The 20,072-nt window shown below is 35.1% G+C and overlaps 1 protein-coding gene across 2 annotated transcripts in view; it reads right to left on the minus strand.

Moving 5' to 3' along the window:
* Positions 1-20,072, minus strand: part of SPAG16 (sperm associated antigen 16) — a 951,181-nt gene that overhangs the window by 907,693 nt on the left and 23,416 nt on the right. For both annotated transcript variants that reach the window (XM_028112215.2, XM_088022037.1), the window contains one exon: positions 6,395-6,502. In XM_028112215.2, the coding sequence (XP_027968016.1) occupies positions 6,395-6,502 (108 nt within the window). The remainder of the gene's footprint in view (positions 1-6,394; positions 6,503-20,072) is intronic.

Consider the following 20,072-nt stretch of genomic DNA (forward strand, 5'->3'; position numbering starts at 1 on the left):
ATCAGAACTTTTAGAAGTCGGGTCCGCTGAGGGACGTCACTCCAGGGGCTAAGCTGGGGGTGGAACCCTCGCAGGACAGTGTGGTCTCAGGACCCTCGGGGTCACAGAAACACTGGGGGTGCCTGAGTGCGGCAGAGCTCCCAGGTATCGGAGCAGGGAGGCCAGCTGCAGACACGGAGCCAAGGAGCAGGCTCTCAGCTCGGGGTTGCCATAAACTGTGATCGGTGACACAGTCGGGCCACTGCTCCTCCAGCAGGGACCCAACAAGTGGCAGATCCGGGGAGCCTCCCCTTCCTCCCCCGGAAGGAGCGGCGTGGAAGCGCACCGCAGGGATCTCCTGGGTTTGGAGACTCCACATGGGGTCGGATGCCAGAGATAGAAACGCTCGGTCACAGGCCGGGTGAGCGCGGAGTGCGGCCGGAGACAGGGGAAATGGGAGTGACTGACTGCTTTTCTCTGGGGCTGCACTGAGGAGTGGGGCCCTGAGTTCTCGGCTCCTCCCAGGCGGAGATTGGGAGACGCCATTTTCACTCTCGTCCTCCAATGCTGTACGGAAAGCTTGCGGGGAGCAAAAGCTCCCAAGAGCGAACCTGAGCAGATTGCTTAGCCCAGACCCGGCAAGGCCAGGGCAATTCCGCCTCCGGCAAAGACATCTGGGAACCAGGGCAACAGGCCCCTCCCCCAGAAGATCAACAAGAACAGCCAGCCAAAACCAAGTTTACCGATCGATGAGAACGGCAGAACTCCAGCGCTAGGGGAATACTGCACATAGAATTCATGGCTTTTTCACCATGATTCATTAGTCTTTCAAAGTTAATTTTTTTAACTGTTTTTTTTTGAATTTTTCTTTTTCCCTTTTTCAACCATCTTATCAATCTCTTTTTTAAAAAAACATTTTTATTTTTTATTTTTAGAGTCATATTCTATCCCTTCATAGTAGTTACCCTTATTTTTGGCAAATATATATACAAGTTGTTATCTCTTTAAAATTTTGAGATACAGTTTCCTCTAACAGATCAAAATATACCCTAAATCTCTAGTGTATGGCTTTCTTCTAGTCTTCTGCCCGATCACACTCTGCCCCCTTTTTTTCTTTCTTTCTTTCCTTTTTCTTTAATCCTTTCTTTTTTCAAACATCTTCTTATCAATTCCTTTTTTAAAATTTTTTACAATTGTCATCTTTACAGTAATATTACATCCCTTCATTGTATCAACCCTTATTTTGTACATATATAAGTCTTTCTTTCTTTAAAATTTTAGGAGGTACTTTCTTCTAACAGACCAAAATACAACCAAAATCTAGTGTGTGGCACTGATCTATGCACTAGCCTGATCATATTTGATCATGTTCTGTTTTTTTTTTTGTTTTGTTCTGTTTTTGTTTTTATCTTTTTCTTTTTTCTTTCTTTCCCTTTCTTTTCCCCTGGTTTCAGGTCTTTTCTGATTTCATTAGAGTATATATATTCTGGGGACATTGTTAACCTGTTAGCATTTTGTTCTGTCATTCATCTATTCTCCTGAGGACAAAATGACAAGACAAAAAGAATCACCTCAACAAAAAGAACAAGAGGTAGTACCGTCTGCAAGGGACCTACCCAATACGGACATTAGTGCGATGTCGGACCTAGAGTAGAGAATCATGGCTTTAAAGATATTAGCTGGGCTTGAAAAAAGCATGGAAGTTATTAGAGAAATGCTTTCTGGAGAAATAAAAGAACTAAAATCTAAACAAGTCAAAATCAAAAAGGCTATTAATGAGGTGCAATCAAAAATGGGGGCACTAACTGCTAGGATAAATGAGGCAGAAGAGAGAATCAGCGATATAGAAGACCAAATGATGGAAAATAAAGAAGCTGAGAAAAAGAGAGAAACAACTACTGGATCACGAGGGCAGGATTCAAGAGATAAGTGATACAATAAGACAAAACAACATTAGAATAATTGGGATCCCAGAAGAAGAAGAAAGAGAGAGAGGGGCAGAAGGTATATTGGAGCAAATCATAGCAGAGAACTTCCCTAATGTGGGGAAGGAAACAGGCATCAAAATCCAGGAGGCACAGAGAACCCCTCTCAAAATCCATAAAAATAGGTCAACACCCCGACGTCTAATAGTAAAACTTACAAGTCTCCAAGACAAAGAGAAAATCCTGAAAGCAGCTCGGGAGAAGAGATATGTAACCTACAATGGTAGAAACATTAGATTGGCAACAGACCTATCCACAGAGACCTGGCAGGCCAGAAAGGACTGGCATGATATATTCAGAGCACTAAACGAGAAAAATACACAGCCAAGAATACCATATCCAGCTAGGCTGTCTTTGAAAATAGAAGGAGAGATAAAAATTTTCCAGGAAAAAGAAAAACTAAAGGAATTTGCAAACACAAAACCAGCCCTACAAGAAATATTGAAATGGTTCCTCCAAGCAAAGAGAGAGCCTAAAAGTAACACAGACCAGAAAGGAACACAGACAATACACAGTAACAGTCACCTTACAGGCAATACAATGGCACTAAATTCATATCTTTCAATAGTTACCCTGAGTGTAAATGGGCTAAATGCCCCAATCAAAAGACACAGGCTATCAGATTGGATTAAAAAACAAGACCCATCAATATGCTGTCAGCAAGAGACTCATTTTAGACCCAAAGACACCCCCACATTGAAAGTGAGGGGGTGGAAAACCATTTACCATGCTAATGGACACGGAAAGAAAGCTGGGTTGGCAATCCTTATATCAGACAAATTAGATTTTAAAACATGGACTGTAATAATAGATGAGGAAGGACACTATATCCTACTTAAAGGTTTGTCTATCCAGCAAAAAGATCTAACAATTGTAAATATCTATGCCCCTAACATGGCAGCAGCCAATTATATAAGGCAATTAATAACAAAAGCAAAGAAACACATTGACAACAATACAATAATAGTGGGGGACTTTAACACCCTCCTGACTGAAATGGACAGATCATCTAAGCAAAAGATCAACAAGGAAATAAAGACTTTAAATGACACACTGGACCAAATGGACTTCACAGACATATTCAGAACATTTCATCCCCAAGCAATGGAATACACATTCTTCTCTAGTGCCCATGGAACATTCTCCAGAATTGATCACATCCTAGGTCACAAATCAGGTCTCAACAGGTACCAAAAGACTGGGATTATTCCCTGCATATTTTCAGACCACAATGCTTTGAAACTAGAACTCAATCACAAGAGGAAAGTTGGAAAGAACTCAAATACATGGAGGCCAAAGAGCATCCTACTGAAGAATGAATGGGTCAACCAGGAAATTAGGAATTTAAAAAATTCATGGAAACCAATGAAAATGAAAACACAACTGTTCAAAATCTTTGGGATACAGCAAAGGCAGTCCTGAGAGGAAAGTATATAGCAATACAAGCCTTTCTCAAGAAACAAGAAAGGTCTCAAATACACAACCTAACCCTACACCTAAAGGAGCTAGAGAAAAAACAGCAAATAAAGCCTAAACCCACCAGGAGAAGAGAAATAATAAAGATCAGAGCAGAAATCAATGAAATAGAAACCAAAAGAACAGTAGAACAGATCAATGAAACTAGGAGCTGGTACTTTCAAAGAATTAACAAGATTGATAAACCCCTGGCCAGACTTATCAAAAAGAAAAGAGAAATGACCCAAATCAACAAAATCACGAATGAAAGAGGAGAAATCACAACCAACACCAAAGACATACAAACAATTATAAGAACATACTATGAGCAACTCTATGCCAGCAAATTAGATAACCTGGAAGAAATGGATGCATTCCTAGAGATGTATCAACTACCAAAATTGAACCAGGAAGAAATAGAAAACCTGAACAGACCTATAACCACCAAGGAAATTGAAGGAGTCATCAAAAATCTCCCAACAAACAAAAGCCCAGGGCCAGATGGCTTCCCAGGGGAATTCTACCAAACATTTCAAAAAGAATTAATACCTATTCTCCTGAAACTGTTCCAAAAAATAGAAATGGAAGGAAAACTTCCAAACTCATTTTATGAGGCCACCATTGATTCCCAAACCAGACAAAGACCCCATCAAAAAGGAGAATGACAGACCAATATCCCTGATGAACATGGATGCAAAAATTCTCACCAAAATACTAGCCAATAGGATCCAACAGTACATTAAAAGGATTATTCACCATGACCAAGTGGGATTTACCTGCAAGGCTGCAAGATTGGTTCAACATCTGCAAATCAATCAACGTGATACAATATATTAACAAAAGAAAGAACAAGAATCATATGATCCTCTCAATAGATGCAGAAAAAGCATTTGACAAAGTATAGCATCCTTTCTTGATCAAAACTCTTCAGAGTATAGGGATAAAGGGTACATACCTCAATATCATAAAAGCCATCTTTGAAAAACCTAAAGCGAGTATCATTCTCAATGGGGAAAAACTGAGAGCTTTCCCCCTAAGGTCAGGAACGCGGCAAGGATGTCCACTATCACCACTGCTATTCAACACAGTATTAGAAGTCCTAGCCACAGCAATCAGACAACAAAAAGAAATCAAAGGCATCCAAATCGGCAAGGAGGAAGTCAAACTCTCAGGATATAAAATCAATGCACAGAAATCAGTGGCATTCCTATACACCAACAACAAGACAGAAGAGAGAGAAATTAAGGAGTCGATCCCATTTACAATTGCACCCAAAACCATAAGATACCTAGGAATAAATCTAACCAAAGAGGCAAAGGATCTGTACTCAGAAAACTATAAAATACTCATGAAAGAAATTGAGGAGGACACAAAGAAATGGAAAAACATTCCATGCTCATAGATTGGAAGAACAAACATTGTGAAGATGTCAATGCTACCTAGAGCAATCTACACATTCAATGCAATCCCCATCAAAATACCATCCACTTTTTTCAAAGAAATGGAACAAATAATCCTGAAATTTGTATGGAACCAGAAGAGACCCCGAATAGCCAGAGGAATGTTGAAAAAGCAAAGCAAAGCTGGCAGCATCACAATTCCAGATTTCCAGCTCTATTACAAAGCTGTCATCACCAAGACAGTATGGTACCGGCACAAAAACAGACACATAGATCAATGGAATAGAATAGAGAGCCCAGAAATGGACCCTCAACTCTATGGTCACCTAATCTTTGACAAAGCAGGAAAGAATGTCCAATGGAAAAAAGACAGTCTCTTCAACAAATGGTGTTGGGAAATTGGACAGCCACATGCAGAAGAATGAAACTGGACCATTTCCTTACACCACACACAAAAATAGACTCCAAATGGTTGAAAGACCTAAACGTGAGACAGGAGTCCATCAAAATCCTAAAGGAGAACACAGGCAGCAACCTCTTTGACCTCAGCCGCAGCAACTTCTGCCTGGGTGGCACAGTTGGTTAAGTGTTTGCCTTCCGCTCAGGTCATGATCCCAGGGTCTTGGGATCGAGCCCCACGTTGGGCTCCCTGCTCAGCGGGGAGTCTGCTTCTCCCTCTCCCTCTCCCTCTGCCTGCCATTCTTCCTACTTGTGCTTTCTCTCTCTCTCTGTCAAATAAATAAAATTTTAAATAAATAAATAAACAAACAAAATTAGAAATCGAATCCCTTAATTGTGTTAGTCACATGGCCAGTGCTTAACAGCACATGTGACTTAGTAGCTATTGTATTAGACAGTACACATATAGAATATTTATAACATCACAGAAAGTTCTATTGGATAGCACTGCCCTAGAGCAAATAAAGGAAAATTTTCATTAAGGATTATAAATTATTTTCTTGTTTTTTGTTTTATTTTTGGGGGGAGTTTCTTTAATTTGGAAGTAGGAGAGGAAGGGAGGAGGGAAAATAAAACTGAATATTTTTTAAATAATTTCTAAAAACCTTTGCATAAATTCAAGGTCATTCAGCATATGCCCCCCCTCCACCTTACCCTTGTCAAGCAGCTTTTGCACTTTATTCTCTATGCATACAATATGGTGAATATGCCATATTCCTTCATGATTTGGTGCCTTTGCACAGTATGTACTGTCTGTCCAGAACACCCTGCTCCCTCTCCCTCTGTTAACTTATACTTCAGAATTCCTAGAAATAGGTCTCTGAACCCTCTCATACCCCAGTCTAAAGGTTAGGGTGACCACCCTTGGTTGGCATAGCAACATGCAGAATATTTCAGTTAACTCCTCCCCTATCACACATCCTAGTAGTCTCTGGGAACCTTGACAGCAAGGGCCTAAACTTACTTATCTTTATATTTCAAACACATAGTATAGCATACAGTAGAGACTCAGTAAATGTTGAATTATTATTTTACCTCAAACCTTATGCCATAACCAAGTTACTTAAATGTTAAATAACTCTTTAATAAATATGCCAACAAATATTAGCAGCTTACCCTTTGAGGTCATTAATTAATTTGTTTTTTTCCTGGATTATTCGTTTATGGTGCATTCGGTGAAAATCACGTTCTTTTTGCATTTTCAGCAGATCTTCTCTAGCTTTGCTGAAAATAATAATTTAAAAAAAATCACTGCTAATTCCAGAAAAACATTCGACAAAGTACAACATCCATTCATGATAAAAAACCCTTAACAAAGTAGGTTTAAAGGGAACATACCTCAACATAATAAAGGTCATATATGAAAAATCCACAGCTAATATCAACCATATTGGGGAAAAACTGAGAGCTTTTTTTATGTGATCAGGAACAAGACAGGATGTTCACTCTCACCACTTTTATGCAACATCGTATTGGAAGCCCTAGCCTCAGCAATCAGAAAAAAAAAAAGGGACGCCTGGGTGGCTCAGTCGGTTAAGCGTCTGCCTTCGGCTCAGGTCATGATCCCGGAATCCTGGGATCGAGTCCCACATTGGGCTCCTTGCTCAGCAGGGAGCCTGTTTCTCCCTCTGCTTGTGCTCTCTCTCTCTCTCTCTCTCTCTCTCTCTCTCTGACAAATGAATAAATAAAAAAATCTTAAAAAAAAGAAAACAAAAAGAAATAAAATACATCTAAATCAGAAGGGAAGAATCAAACTTTCACTATTTGCAGATGACATGATATTCTAGACAAAAAACCCCGAAGACTCCACCAAAAATCTGCTAGAACCAAAAGATGAATTCAGTAAAGTCACAGGATACAAAATCAACATACATTTCTATACACCAATAATGAAGCAGAAGAAAAAGAAATTAAGGAATCGATCTCATTTATAATTGCACTAAAACCATAAGATACCTAGGGATAAATCTAACCAAAGAGGTGAAAGATCTGTACTCTAAAAACCATAAAACACTGATGAAAGAAATTGAAGATGACAAAAGAAATGGGAAGACATTCCATACATTCATGGATTGGAAGAAAAAATATTGTTAAAATGTCTACCCAAAGCAATCTACACATTAAATGCAATTCCCATCAAAATACCAATAGCATTTGTCACAGAGTTAGAACAAACAATCCTAAAACTTATATGGAACCACAAAAGACAACAAATAGCCAAAGCAACCTTGAAAAAGAAAAGCAAAGCTGGAGGCATCACAATTCTGGACTTCTTATATTCCAAAGCTGTTGTAATCCCAACTACAGTACTGGCATGAAAACAGACACATAGATCAATGAAAGAGAATAGAAAACTCAGAAATGAACCCATAACTATATGGTCAATTAATCTTCCACAATGCAGGAAAGAATATTTAATGGGAAGGAGATTGTCTCTTTAACAAATGGTGTTGGGAAAAGTGGACAGCAACGTGCAAAAGAATAAAATTGGACCACTTTCTTACACCATACACAAAAATAAATACAAAATGGAAGAAAGACTTAAATGTGAGACCTTGAAACCATAAAAATCCTAGAGAAGAACACAGGCAGTAACCTCTTTGACATCAGCCATAGCAACTTTTTTCTAGATATGTCTCCTGAGGCAAGGGAAACAAAAGCAAAAATAAACTATTGGGACTTCATCAAAATAAAAAGCTTCTGCACAGCGAAGGAAACAATCAACAAAACTAAAAGGCAACCTACATACAGAATGGGAGAAGATATTTGCAAGTGACATATCTGATAAATGGTTAGTATCCAAAATATATAGAGAACTTATACAACTCAACACCTAAGGAACAAATAATCCAGTTAGAATTTGGGCAGAAGACATGAATAGACATTTTTCCAAAGAAGACACACAGATGGCCAACAGACACAAGAAAAGATGCTCAACATCACTGATCATCAGGGCAATGTGAATCAAAACTACAATGAGATATCACCTCACACCTGTCAGAATGGCTAAAATCAACAACATAAGAAACAACAGTTGTTGGCAAGGATATGGAGAAAGGGGAACCCTCTTGTACTGATGGTGGGAATGTAAAATGATGAAGCCACTCTGTAAAACAATACGGAGGTTCCTCAAAAAGTTAAAAACAGAACTACCCTACAATTCATCAATTGCACTATTAGGTATTTACCCAAAGAATATGAAAACACTAATTTAAAGGGATACATGCGCCGTGATGTTTATAGCAGCATTATCTACAATAGTCAAATTATAGAAACAGCCCAAACATCCGTTTACTGATGAATGGATATAGACGATGTGGTGTACATACATGTGATGGAATATTACTCAGCCCTAAAAACAAAAGGAAATCTTGCCATTTGCAACAACATGGATGGAGCTAGAGAATATTATGCTAGGTGACATAGTCAGACAAAGGCAAAATACCATATGATTTCACTCATATGTTGAATCTAAGAAATAAAACAAAGAAGCAAAGGGGGGGAAAAAAGAGAGATTCTTAACTATAGAAATCAAACAGATGGTTACCAGACAGGAGGTGGGTGAGGGGATGGGTTAAATAGGTGAGGGGAATTAAGGAGTGTGTTTGTGGTGATGAGCACTGGATGTTGTATGGAAGTGCTGAATCACTATATTGTATACCTGAAAACTAATATTACATTGTATGTTACCTGACTGGAATTTAAATAAAAACTTTTTAAAAATCATTTCTTATTCCTTTCTGAAAAAAAGTAATCAGTTCAAATCCAGTATTGAACAATTCTAAAGATAATTTAAAAAAACAAAGATTCCATTCTAATTCACATTGAAGGATTCTAAGCAACGTAGTGCATATGGGGTTGGGAAATGAATGGGACACCACCTATAGCTCAAAAATATTCATTCACACACCATTTAAGTAAAAGGAAATTAAATATATGTTGCCAAAATAATGTATAATCCATCTACTTTCAAAAAGAATTTGTTTACAAAATTGAAATGCATATTTAAAACAGGATAATTCAAAATAATTACAAATAAAGGAAAAGACTTACAAAATTTAATTCTGAATTTGCTTGAATATATGGTTAAAAGACAATGTATTGGGTTACTTAGTTCTGATAATTGTGAAAAAGAAAGCATATATGTTCTGGGAAACCCAGATTTTATTCTGGTAATGCATATGAGAAATATGTACCACCTGTAGATCATATTAGTAGAATAATTGGTAACTTGATGAGAAAGGTTCTTTAGTACCAGTGTTGTAACAGAGAAGCATTCTTCAACTGGATATACCTTCCACAAACCCCTGATAGAAAGCAAACAAGGGTATTCTTTCTAAGCCTAGTCAGTAAAAAATTAATAGGAATTGTTAGTTTCAATATATGTTAGTTTCAATATAATAATGTAAAATATAATTATAATGAAAAAGTAGCTATGTCACAGTCTTAGTTAACTGACAAAGTGCTACTGCATTGAGATTCCCATGTTCTGAAAAATGGGTGCACTGAATTCAGGTGCTTACATCTCATAAGAGGTCACAGTGGAATAAATCAGAGGTATCACAGAATTTCAAAATACAGATTCACATAAAATAGGTGCAAAAAATACATATTTCTGCATGAAGAGCTATGTCAAAGCAATCCCTGAGGAGCAGAGACTGGAATGCTGCTAAAAAAGCTGGATGAGGTTAGGTTTTCAGGCCCCTGATGGGGCATATTATGATCAGTGAGACTTCTGCAAGATCAAGTCCCATGTGGCGTATGGTAAAAGTGTCTCATCCATTCTTCCAAGTTTCTTTCTTCCCTTCTCCTCAAATCCTCAAACCTCCCCCATTTTTTAACATGACCTTTTTCTGAACATGTTCTTTATTTTACTGCCAAAGTTGTAGTTTTTATCACAAGTAAATAAACAATGTGTCACAGGCCTCACAGGCTACTACCACCATCTAACCCTCAACTTCATTTCCATGCCAACGACTTTGAATGTACAAGAAATGCTTGACTGAAATATTCAGTCTTGAAAAATCATCTGAGGAATATGTCAATTAGGAGATGAACAAACAATGTATTCTGTCCAGGTTTTAATCCTCAGTGTGAATGAAGATAGATGAAAAGTGAGGGAATCCCTCTGCCACCATTTGCCTAATGAATAGTGAGTTAAGAGGGAGGACAGAGTTTAAGTAGAGTGATTTAAGAAGATAAAAGGCTGAGTTGATATTTTGTTGTGAAAACACAAGAATACCACAGGAATTCTCATTCATTTGTAAAGTGGTTTACATATCTTCTTGTACATAAAAATAATAAATGTTACTGTTATCATCACATCACTATTACTAATTAGTATAGCAGAACAAATATATTCAATTTCTCTAACAGCTTGATTTATTTACCTAAAATAGGGGGCATGCCAGTAGATAAATATCCTCTAATGGACAAAAAATATCAGGATACATGCTTATTAGTAACACTGTAAAACTTTATAAAAGATTTAAACTTTTATGAACATCTGTTTTGAGTCTACTAAAGCTGTCTTACTTTCAACAGCTTGATGAGTTATATAAATGAGCTAATGTTTCATTTCTCTTATCTGAAATGTAAACCCATAATAGATAAAAAAACTTAGAAAAATAAAAAGTTTCTTAAGCAGAACTACAAATGTGCAGCATTGCATCAGCTCCCTTTTTAAATATACATTTATAGGCCTATTTGTACTTATCCCAGGAAAGAAAGCATAGGAATTGATTGAAGTATTAGACCTTAAAGTTTTCTGACCATTAAATTGGTTTTCAGGGACTTGCTTTCTATTTGCACAAATGAAGTCTACTCAGTAAAACAATTTAGATTCATTTCATGGTGATGCTTCTGTTACGACCTTCCTGCTGCCCATCTGCTTAATAAAAAGAAAATAAAAATTGCACTAAAAAATAAAATTTATAATATTCTTATAAGCAATTAATATTTTAAACTATACAATATTTTCTGATTAATACAGCACCTTTGTGATTTAAAAATAAATCTTCTACTAAGACACCAGAAATTCTATTTAAGCACAATGAAGTAAAAGTTATTCAATGAAGCATTCTGTTTAGATTTATCATAAAGAACATACTTCTTACTGCTTTTTCTTAATGAGATAGCAGAATGACTAATTTCCCCACTTCAGGAAACCAACATACCAAAATCTACAATTAAAGTATGAAATATTAAAATACTCCTATTTTTATCATATTATAAAAGCACTGTCCCCAAAACTCCATGTTTCAAATTATGAATCTGATTTAATAGTGTGCTCTTAAAAATTATTTTTAAATGAATGCCCCCAGTAATACAATTTTGTTAACTGGAAAGTTTTAACTAAGTATTTTAAGTGACCACTTAATTATAGATTTATTGGGTTATTTTATTATAATTTGTTAAAAGGAAGCATACAAACATTTTCTTGTTTATTTGCACCAAAGTAGGCCATCTTTGTCATGTATTTTTCTCATGCACAAACAAAAATCAAAGTAACTTCTGGTAACAGTATTACATAATAACCAATTATTTCATTGTTTTCAACTGGTTATAAATGAATTCATTTAACTCACTAATATTAATACTTGAATAATTGTTGGATAGCCACAATGGGTTCTATCATATTCGAGGAAAACTTTCATTATATACTTAACCAAAAAAGAAAGGGGTATACCCATGTCCAGAAAAAAATACCTTCTTAATTTAACAAGCAATTACCTAAACACTAAACCATAAAATTTTATAGGCCTCATTATTATCTCTATTTCCACAGTGTTTGTTTCTGAAAGTCATTAAATTAAATGGGTCTCTGGAAAAGCTGGATACTCTTTGACCTTCTGTAGAAGTGAATTTTGTAAGTGAAGTTTAGGGCTGCTTAGTAAAGCACCTAATTTTTCCTCAATATTAATTGCTTTTTAATTTTCTTTATGTCCATATTTTCTGGCAGAAGATTTAAAAAAAGTATTTCATTATTTTTAAAATGGTACATTTTAATCTTCTAATTAGCAATCCTAGTCAGTTTTTATTTTCTGTCAAACCTTCAGTACACTCAATAAAACTTTTCTGGTCTGCATCATATTTCTTTTATGTAGAAGCCCAGCAAAGGACAGCAATACTCTAAATGAGGCAAGACTTAACTTTATGGAAAGCTGTTAAAAATTCCATTATGAAGGGAAAATGATGCCTACTCCAAAGGAATGGTATAAAAGGGGCAAAATTATCAATTAATTACTCTAAAAAAATATTAAAAGCTTAACTAAAAAGCCAAAATGTTAATAGCACACATTCACTTAAGCCCCTCCTACTTGTCAGAGGTAGACCCTGGGGTTATGTTGAGCACAAGATACTCCCATTATACAGAGCTCACAAAATAACAACAAAATATATACATTAGATAATTAGATGCAAAGGCATAAATTTCAAACTCCTTCATAAATATACAGTATTAAGTTAAGGATAATCTAAATAAATGGAGGGATATACCATAGAAGACTAAAATTTATGAATACATCAATCCTTAAAAATATATATGTATATGTAAATATAGGTGTACACACACACACACACACACACACACACACCACACACATTCTTCCCAAGTCATGTTATAAATTCAATTCAATTTCAAACCCCCACCTTTCTATAGAAATTGACAAAGTGACTCTAAAATTTATATGGAAATACAAAGGACCCAGAATAGCCAAACTATCTTTAAAGAACAACAAAGCTATAGGACTAATGCTACCTGACTTCAAGAAATTACCTAAAGCTACAGTAATCAAGAGTGTGGTACTAGAATAAAGACAAACAAACAGATTAATGGAACAAAATAGAGTCTAGAAACAGACCCACAATTATAGAGTCAAATGATTTTCAATAAAAATTCCAAAGAAATTCAATGATGGATGAAATTTGTTTAAGAATGGTGCTAGAACAATTGGATATTCCTTTAGAGAAGAAAATTAATCTTTAGCTCCTACCTTACACTATATACAAAAATGAATGATAGTTATAGGCTGAAATAAAAATTCTTAATCTTTAAAGGTTTTAGAAGAGAACATAGACTAATATCTCTGAGACCTCGGAGTAGGCAATAGTATCTCAGACAAAATATCAAAAGCAATACTATTAAAAAATAAATTAGACTTCATCAAAATTTAATATTTCTGCTCACCCAAAGACACCATAAAGAAACTTAAGCGTGAAGCTATAACTGGGAGAAAATATTCACAATGTTCTGACAAAAGATTTATATCCATAATATGTAAAGAACTCTTACAATCAGACAAACAATCCAACCAAAAAAGGGGAGGACTTACACAGAAAGTAAGAGAGATGAACAATCACTAAGTACACACACACACACACACACACACAAACATGTTCAATATCATTAGGTATTAGAAAATACATATCAAAACCACAACAAGCTGCTACTATACGATTACTAAAATGGCTAAAATGAAAACCACTAACAATACTCAATGATGGTTACAATGTAGAACAACTAGAACTCTCATAGACTGATACTGAGAATGTAAAATGACCCAACGAAATGTTGGAAAATGGACTGTCAATTTCTTGTAAATACACACTTACCCTTTGGTCCAGTAATTCTACTCCTAAGTTTTTAACCAAAAGAAAGAAGGCACATTCCCACAAGAAGACTTGTACACAAATCTTCATAGCAGTATTATTCATTAGGTACCACAGTTGAAAATAATCCAATAGAAAAATAATAAACAAAATGTGACATACACTATACAACGGAAGACTACATAGCAATAAAGAGGAACAAATTACTGATAAATTCAAAAATCACAGATATATTTTACAGAGTTTATGCTGAATGTAAAATGTCAAACACAAAGAAACATACATTCTGTGATTCCATTTATGAAGCTCTTGAACAGGTAAACTGATCAAATATCAGAACACTGATATATCAGAACACTGATTGCAGGGGCAGGGATACCTAAGAAGGGACATGGAAATTTCTGGATAGACAGAAATGTTCTACATTAAGATGGGTATGGAAGTGACAAGAGTTTATCTGTTTGTCAAAACTATGTAGCTACGACTTGGACATCTCAATTTATGTAAATTATAACTCAAAAAAAGAACTATAAAAAATAATGCATTATACTAAGTAGATGTAGAGTAGGATGTGGGTGGGGTAGAGATGAATTAAGAATGGCAGAAAGATGTTAAAACTGATAGGCCCATGTGATCATTTCTAAATCCTTGATTTTTTTCAGAATTAGGTTAATATATGTAAATAATAAATTGCTATGTACATGTCTTCTGGAAAAAATACTACTTTTGATGTTTATTCAGTGTTGCTGCTATTGCTAATAATAAGGTTGACAAAGATAATGATGATGATGCTATTCTACCTACTTAACATATATTGTATATCAGGTATTATGTTCATTATCCTATGATGGGTAAGTCAAGCACAATTGTTGCCTTCATCAAGTTCACAGGAGTATAGAGAATATTAATAAGGAAATAAAATATAAACTTATATAACCATAAACTAGTGACTGTTATGAAAGGAAAAAAGGGTGCTATAATATAGAATACTGGTTTAATCTTTATTGAGCACTCACCATGTGACAGACATTGGCTAAACACTTTAAAATGATTCCCCTCAAGGACAGATAATACCATCCCACTTACATAGGAGGAAACTGAGTGATAATTATATTATTATATCTAGTAAAGGGTAGGGTATCATGTAATTGTGTTGCTCTCTCCATAATACCTGATATCAATATCTGTTCTAAATTAAAGTTTGACTGGGGTTAGTAATGCTGAGTTTGATAACAGCAAATTTTGGCCTTTCAAGAACCTAACTGTTCCATAAAAAGTTTGTTTGACTTCATTATTATGCTGTAACCAGATAAGTCAACCTACAAGAAAGTTAAGCAGGATATAACGTATTCCATATTTCCATCATGTCCCTCAATCTAGTCTGTTTTCCAACAAAAACAAGCTCACATTAGGCTTCTCTTCAAAATTATCCATTAGCCTCACATCCCACTCAGAGGAAAAAAAACAAAGTTCTAACAAAGGGCTCTACCACTTATCCCCTGGTTCCAGTCACTATGGTCTCCTTACTGGCCCCCTAACAAGCCAAGCTGTGCCCACCATGGGCTCTGCTACTTCCTTTTACCTCTGCCTGGAATTCCCTTTTCCCAAGTTTATACATGGCCTCCCTCAGTTCCTTCAGATATCAGACAGGACTTCCCTCACCACCCTATATAAAACTGCACCCCATTTATCTCTGTCTCCTTTACCATGTTACTTTTCTTCCTCGAGTTTGCCATCACATGTTATATCTGTCAACATCCACATATAGTTAGTGGCTATCTTATTGGACAGCACAGCCTTAGAGAGTGTTAACAGTGCAGAGGTAAGAAAAAAAAAGCTTGTCAATGAGTTAGAAGAAGAGGTAGAACAGCATGCTGTCACAGAAGCTGAAGGAAAAAAGGAATGAAATAAGATGTATAATTGAGTGGAATAGGATGCACAATTGAGCAGAATAGGTGGGGTGGAAGCCAGACTGCAGGATGTTAATGTACAAGTACAATGAGGCTTTTAGGAGTAAACCATCCAAATGAGAATATTTTCAATGTCTACATTACGGGAAGACATAAAGCACTAGGTCAAGATACAAAACAAGATCAAGCAAACAAGTTCTTAATTAATGAAACTCATAGTAGCTTTTGTGGACCTCAGACTGAGGTGAATATTGTGGCATGTCAACTACCCAATAAAATAAGGTTTATGAAACAATGTCTTAACTGTAAAAGATGATAACCCCAAGTGATGCCTTCTAGTCTTCATTCAACCAACTCTGTAAATGTGTAGCAGGTTGCTTAAATTCTAGATCTCTCCATTTCAAATGACAATTGGGACTATATCAAAATAAACTATTGAGGGGTGCCTGGGTGGTTCAGTCGGTTAAGCATCTGCCTTCTACTCAGGTCATGATCTTGTGGTCCTGAGATGGAGCCCTGCATTGGCTCCCGGCTCAGCAAGGAGTCTGTTTCTCCCTCTCCCTCTCTCTCTGCCCCCTCCCCCGCTCATGCTCACTCTCTCTCTCTCTCAAATAAATAAAATCTTAAAAAAAAACTATTAACACTACATCAAAATAAAAAGCTTTTGCACAGTGAAGGAAACCATCAACAAAACAAAAAGGCAATCTACTGAATTGGAGAAGATATTTGCAAATGATATATCCAATAGGGGGTTAATATCCAAAATATATGAAGAACTTATACAACTCAACGCCAGTCTAAAAATAGCAGAGAACCTGAATAGACTTTTTTCCAAGAAGACATACGAATGGACATGTGAAAAGATGCTCTACATCACTAATCATCAGGTAAACGCATATCAAAATCACAATGAGATATCATCTTACACCTGTCAGAAAGCAGGTGTGAAAGAAAGCAGTATGAAAAACAAAAGAAATAATAAGTGTTGGCAAGGATGTAGAAAAAAAACAACCCTCATACACTATTGGGAGAAATGTAAATTGGTACAACCACTGTGGAAAACAGTATGGAGGAATCTCAAAAAAATAAAAAATTGAAATACCACATGATCCACTAATTCCACTACTGAGTATTTACCCAAAGAAAATGAAAACACTAATTCAAAAAGATAAACACACCCCTAGTTTACTGCAGCATTATTTACAATAGCCACGATATGGAAGCAACTTAAGTGTCCAGCAACAGATGAATGGATAAGGAAGATGTCTCACTCACACACACACACACACACACACACACACACACACACACACACACACACACAGAGGAATATTACACAGTCATAAGAAAGGATGAGCTGGAACAGCATGGATGGACCTGAAGGGTATTCTGCCAAGTGAAATAAATTGCTCAGAGAAAGACAAACACCATAGGATGTCACTTATATGTGGAATCTAAAACACAAGACAAAGTAATAAAGAAAGAATCAGAATTAGACCTATAAATACAGAGAACAAATTGATGGTTGCCAGAGGTAAGGGCGGTGGGGTGGATGGACAAAATGGGTGCAAGTGGGAGATACAGACTTCCAGTTATGGAATGAATAAGTCATAGGAATAAAAGGCACAACATAGGGAGTACAGTCAATGATACTGTAATAGTGATGTATGGTGACAGATGATAGCCACATTTGTGGTGAGCACAGCATAAAAGTTGAATCACTATGTTGCACACATGAAAATAATACAACAGTGTGTGTCAACTATACTCAAATAAAAATTATTTAAAAAATTAGTTAGGTAGCAATCCAGAGCCATGAATTAAAGCTCATTTGAGAAAATAAATACTTTTCCCTATGTTCTTGTACCTAAAGACACCTGCAGATTGAAAGTGAGGGTGTGGAGAAACATTTATCATGCAAATGGATGTCAGAAGAAAGCTGGAGTAGCAATATTTATATTGGACAAACTAGACTTTTTTGTTCTTATATTGGTTTTATCTTGCTTTGGTATCAGGATAGTATCAGGATAGTACTGGCCTCTATTCCATTATTTTTAAGATTTTGATAAAGATTGCCATTTTTTTTTTTTTAATGTTTGGTAGAATTCACCAATGGAACCTATGGGGTCTTGGACATTTCTGTGCTGGGAGATTTTTTATTCCTAATTCAATTTTCATTCTTGTTATTGGTCTAAGATTTCCTATTTCTTGGATCCAAGATTCATGATTCAATCATGATAGTTTTTGCATTTTTAGAAATTATCTGGGTTTTTTCCTAAGTTATCTGATTTGTTATCATATAATTGTTCATAGCAATGTTACCACATAATATATTTCTGTGGTTATCTGTTGTATTGTTTTCTCTTCCATTTCTCATTTTGGTTTTTGAGTCTTCTCTTTTTTTTTTTCTTAGTTAATGTTAAAGCATTGCCAATTTTATTTATTTTTTTGGAAGAACTGGTCATTACTTTCAATGTTATGTTATTGTTTATTCTGGACTCTATTTTATTTCTGATTTTTTCCTTGTTATTTCCTTCCTCTACTAAATTTCAGCTAAGTATCATCTTTTTCTAGTTCCTTGTGTGTAATGTTGTTAATTTGAACTTTTTCTCTTAATACAAGCATTTATAGCATAAATTTCACTCTAACATCTGCTTTTGTTGCATCCCATAGGTTTTGGAATATTGTGTTTTTTTTTTGTTTTGAGACATATTTTGATGTACCATTTGTTTTCTTGTTTGGCCCACTGCTTGTGCAGTAGGGTGTTTAATCTTTACATATTAAATATTTAATACTTAACATTGTAGATTTTGTTTTATTGTTGATCTTTAGCTTTGTACCATTGTGGTTGGAAAATATACTTGGCATTATTTCAGTCTTCTTAAATTTGTGTTATTCGTTATGTCTCTTTTTACATGTGTACTTGAAGAAAATGTGTATTCTATTTTTCTTGAAGGAATGTTTTATATATATATATACACACACATATATATTCTTAGAACCATGTATTCTGAAGTATGCTTCAAGTAAAAAATGTTCTTGTTGAAAAATAATAATAATTACTTTAACTGAGGAAACTCATTTAAAATAAAGCATATCAGAAGGCAGGGGGGTGGGTGAATGAGTAAATAGGTGAAGAAGATTAAGAGTACACTTATCATGACGAACACTGAGTTATGGTTTATAGAACTGTTGAATCACAATATTATACACCCGAAATTAATATAACACTGTACATTAACTATACTGGAATTAAAATAAAAACTTAATAAAAAATAACATTAGGAAACCATTGGGGAATATCAAAAACAGGAGTAATTCTAAATATAAGAATTATTGAAGCAGAGGTCAAGAAAATGAGAAAGTGAATTAAATTCAGGATGTTGAGTTTCAAAATACATTTAAGTATACAGTAGTAATTTTGTAAGTGCATTGGATGTTTTGCCTATTCTTTAACGTGTCTGAAGTGGTCACAATGACCAAATTACAAACAAATGTGTAATTCAGAAATAAATTTTTATTTATTCTTCTTTATTTATTCAACTTAATTGATTGCATAATTGGTCAAAAGTTTCCAAAAATGGATTTTCACATGTTTATCTACTATGACCTTAATTTTAAAATTGAGTATTAAAAAGAATAAAAAATAAGTAAAATTGAGTATTCCAATGTATGTACAATAAAAAATAGATAAATAAAATGACAAATGGTCTGCATTTTATTATAAAAGTACAGTTATATTCTGTAACTGTTTATCAAACTTGGAAACCATTCTGGAAAACAGTTTGACAGTTTTTATGGAACTACCCCATGACCCAAGGGAAATGAAATTATGTGTCTATAAAAAGTCTTACACACGAATGTCATAATTGTATCATATATTAAGCAGAAACTTGACACAACCTGAATTTCCATCAAAAGAAATATGAATAGACAAATTGTGGTATATTCACATAATGCAATACTATTCAATAATAAAAAAATGAACTATGGATATACCAAAACTATGGATGAATCTCAAAAATCTTAAGTGAAAGAAGGTAGACAGAAAAGAGTACATATTGTATGATTCCTTTCAAAAGAACTTCAAGACTGAGTTAAACCAATATATGGTGATAGAAATCACAACAATAATTGCCTAAGGAAACAGGTACAGGAAAACTTTCTGGGGTGATGGAAATGTTCTATATATTTGATTTGGCTTAGTGACTACATGGGTATATATGTTAATCAAAACAGATTGAACTGTACACTTAAAATCTGCATATTAAACA

Source organism: Eumetopias jubatus, unplaced genomic scaffold (assembly GCF_037043125.1).
Source record: "Eumetopias jubatus isolate StellerSeaLion01/CBP00866 unplaced genomic scaffold, mEumJub1_p1.0 scaffold_3, whole genome shotgun sequence".
NCBI lineage: Eukaryota > Metazoa > Chordata > Mammalia > Carnivora > Otariidae > Eumetopias > Eumetopias jubatus.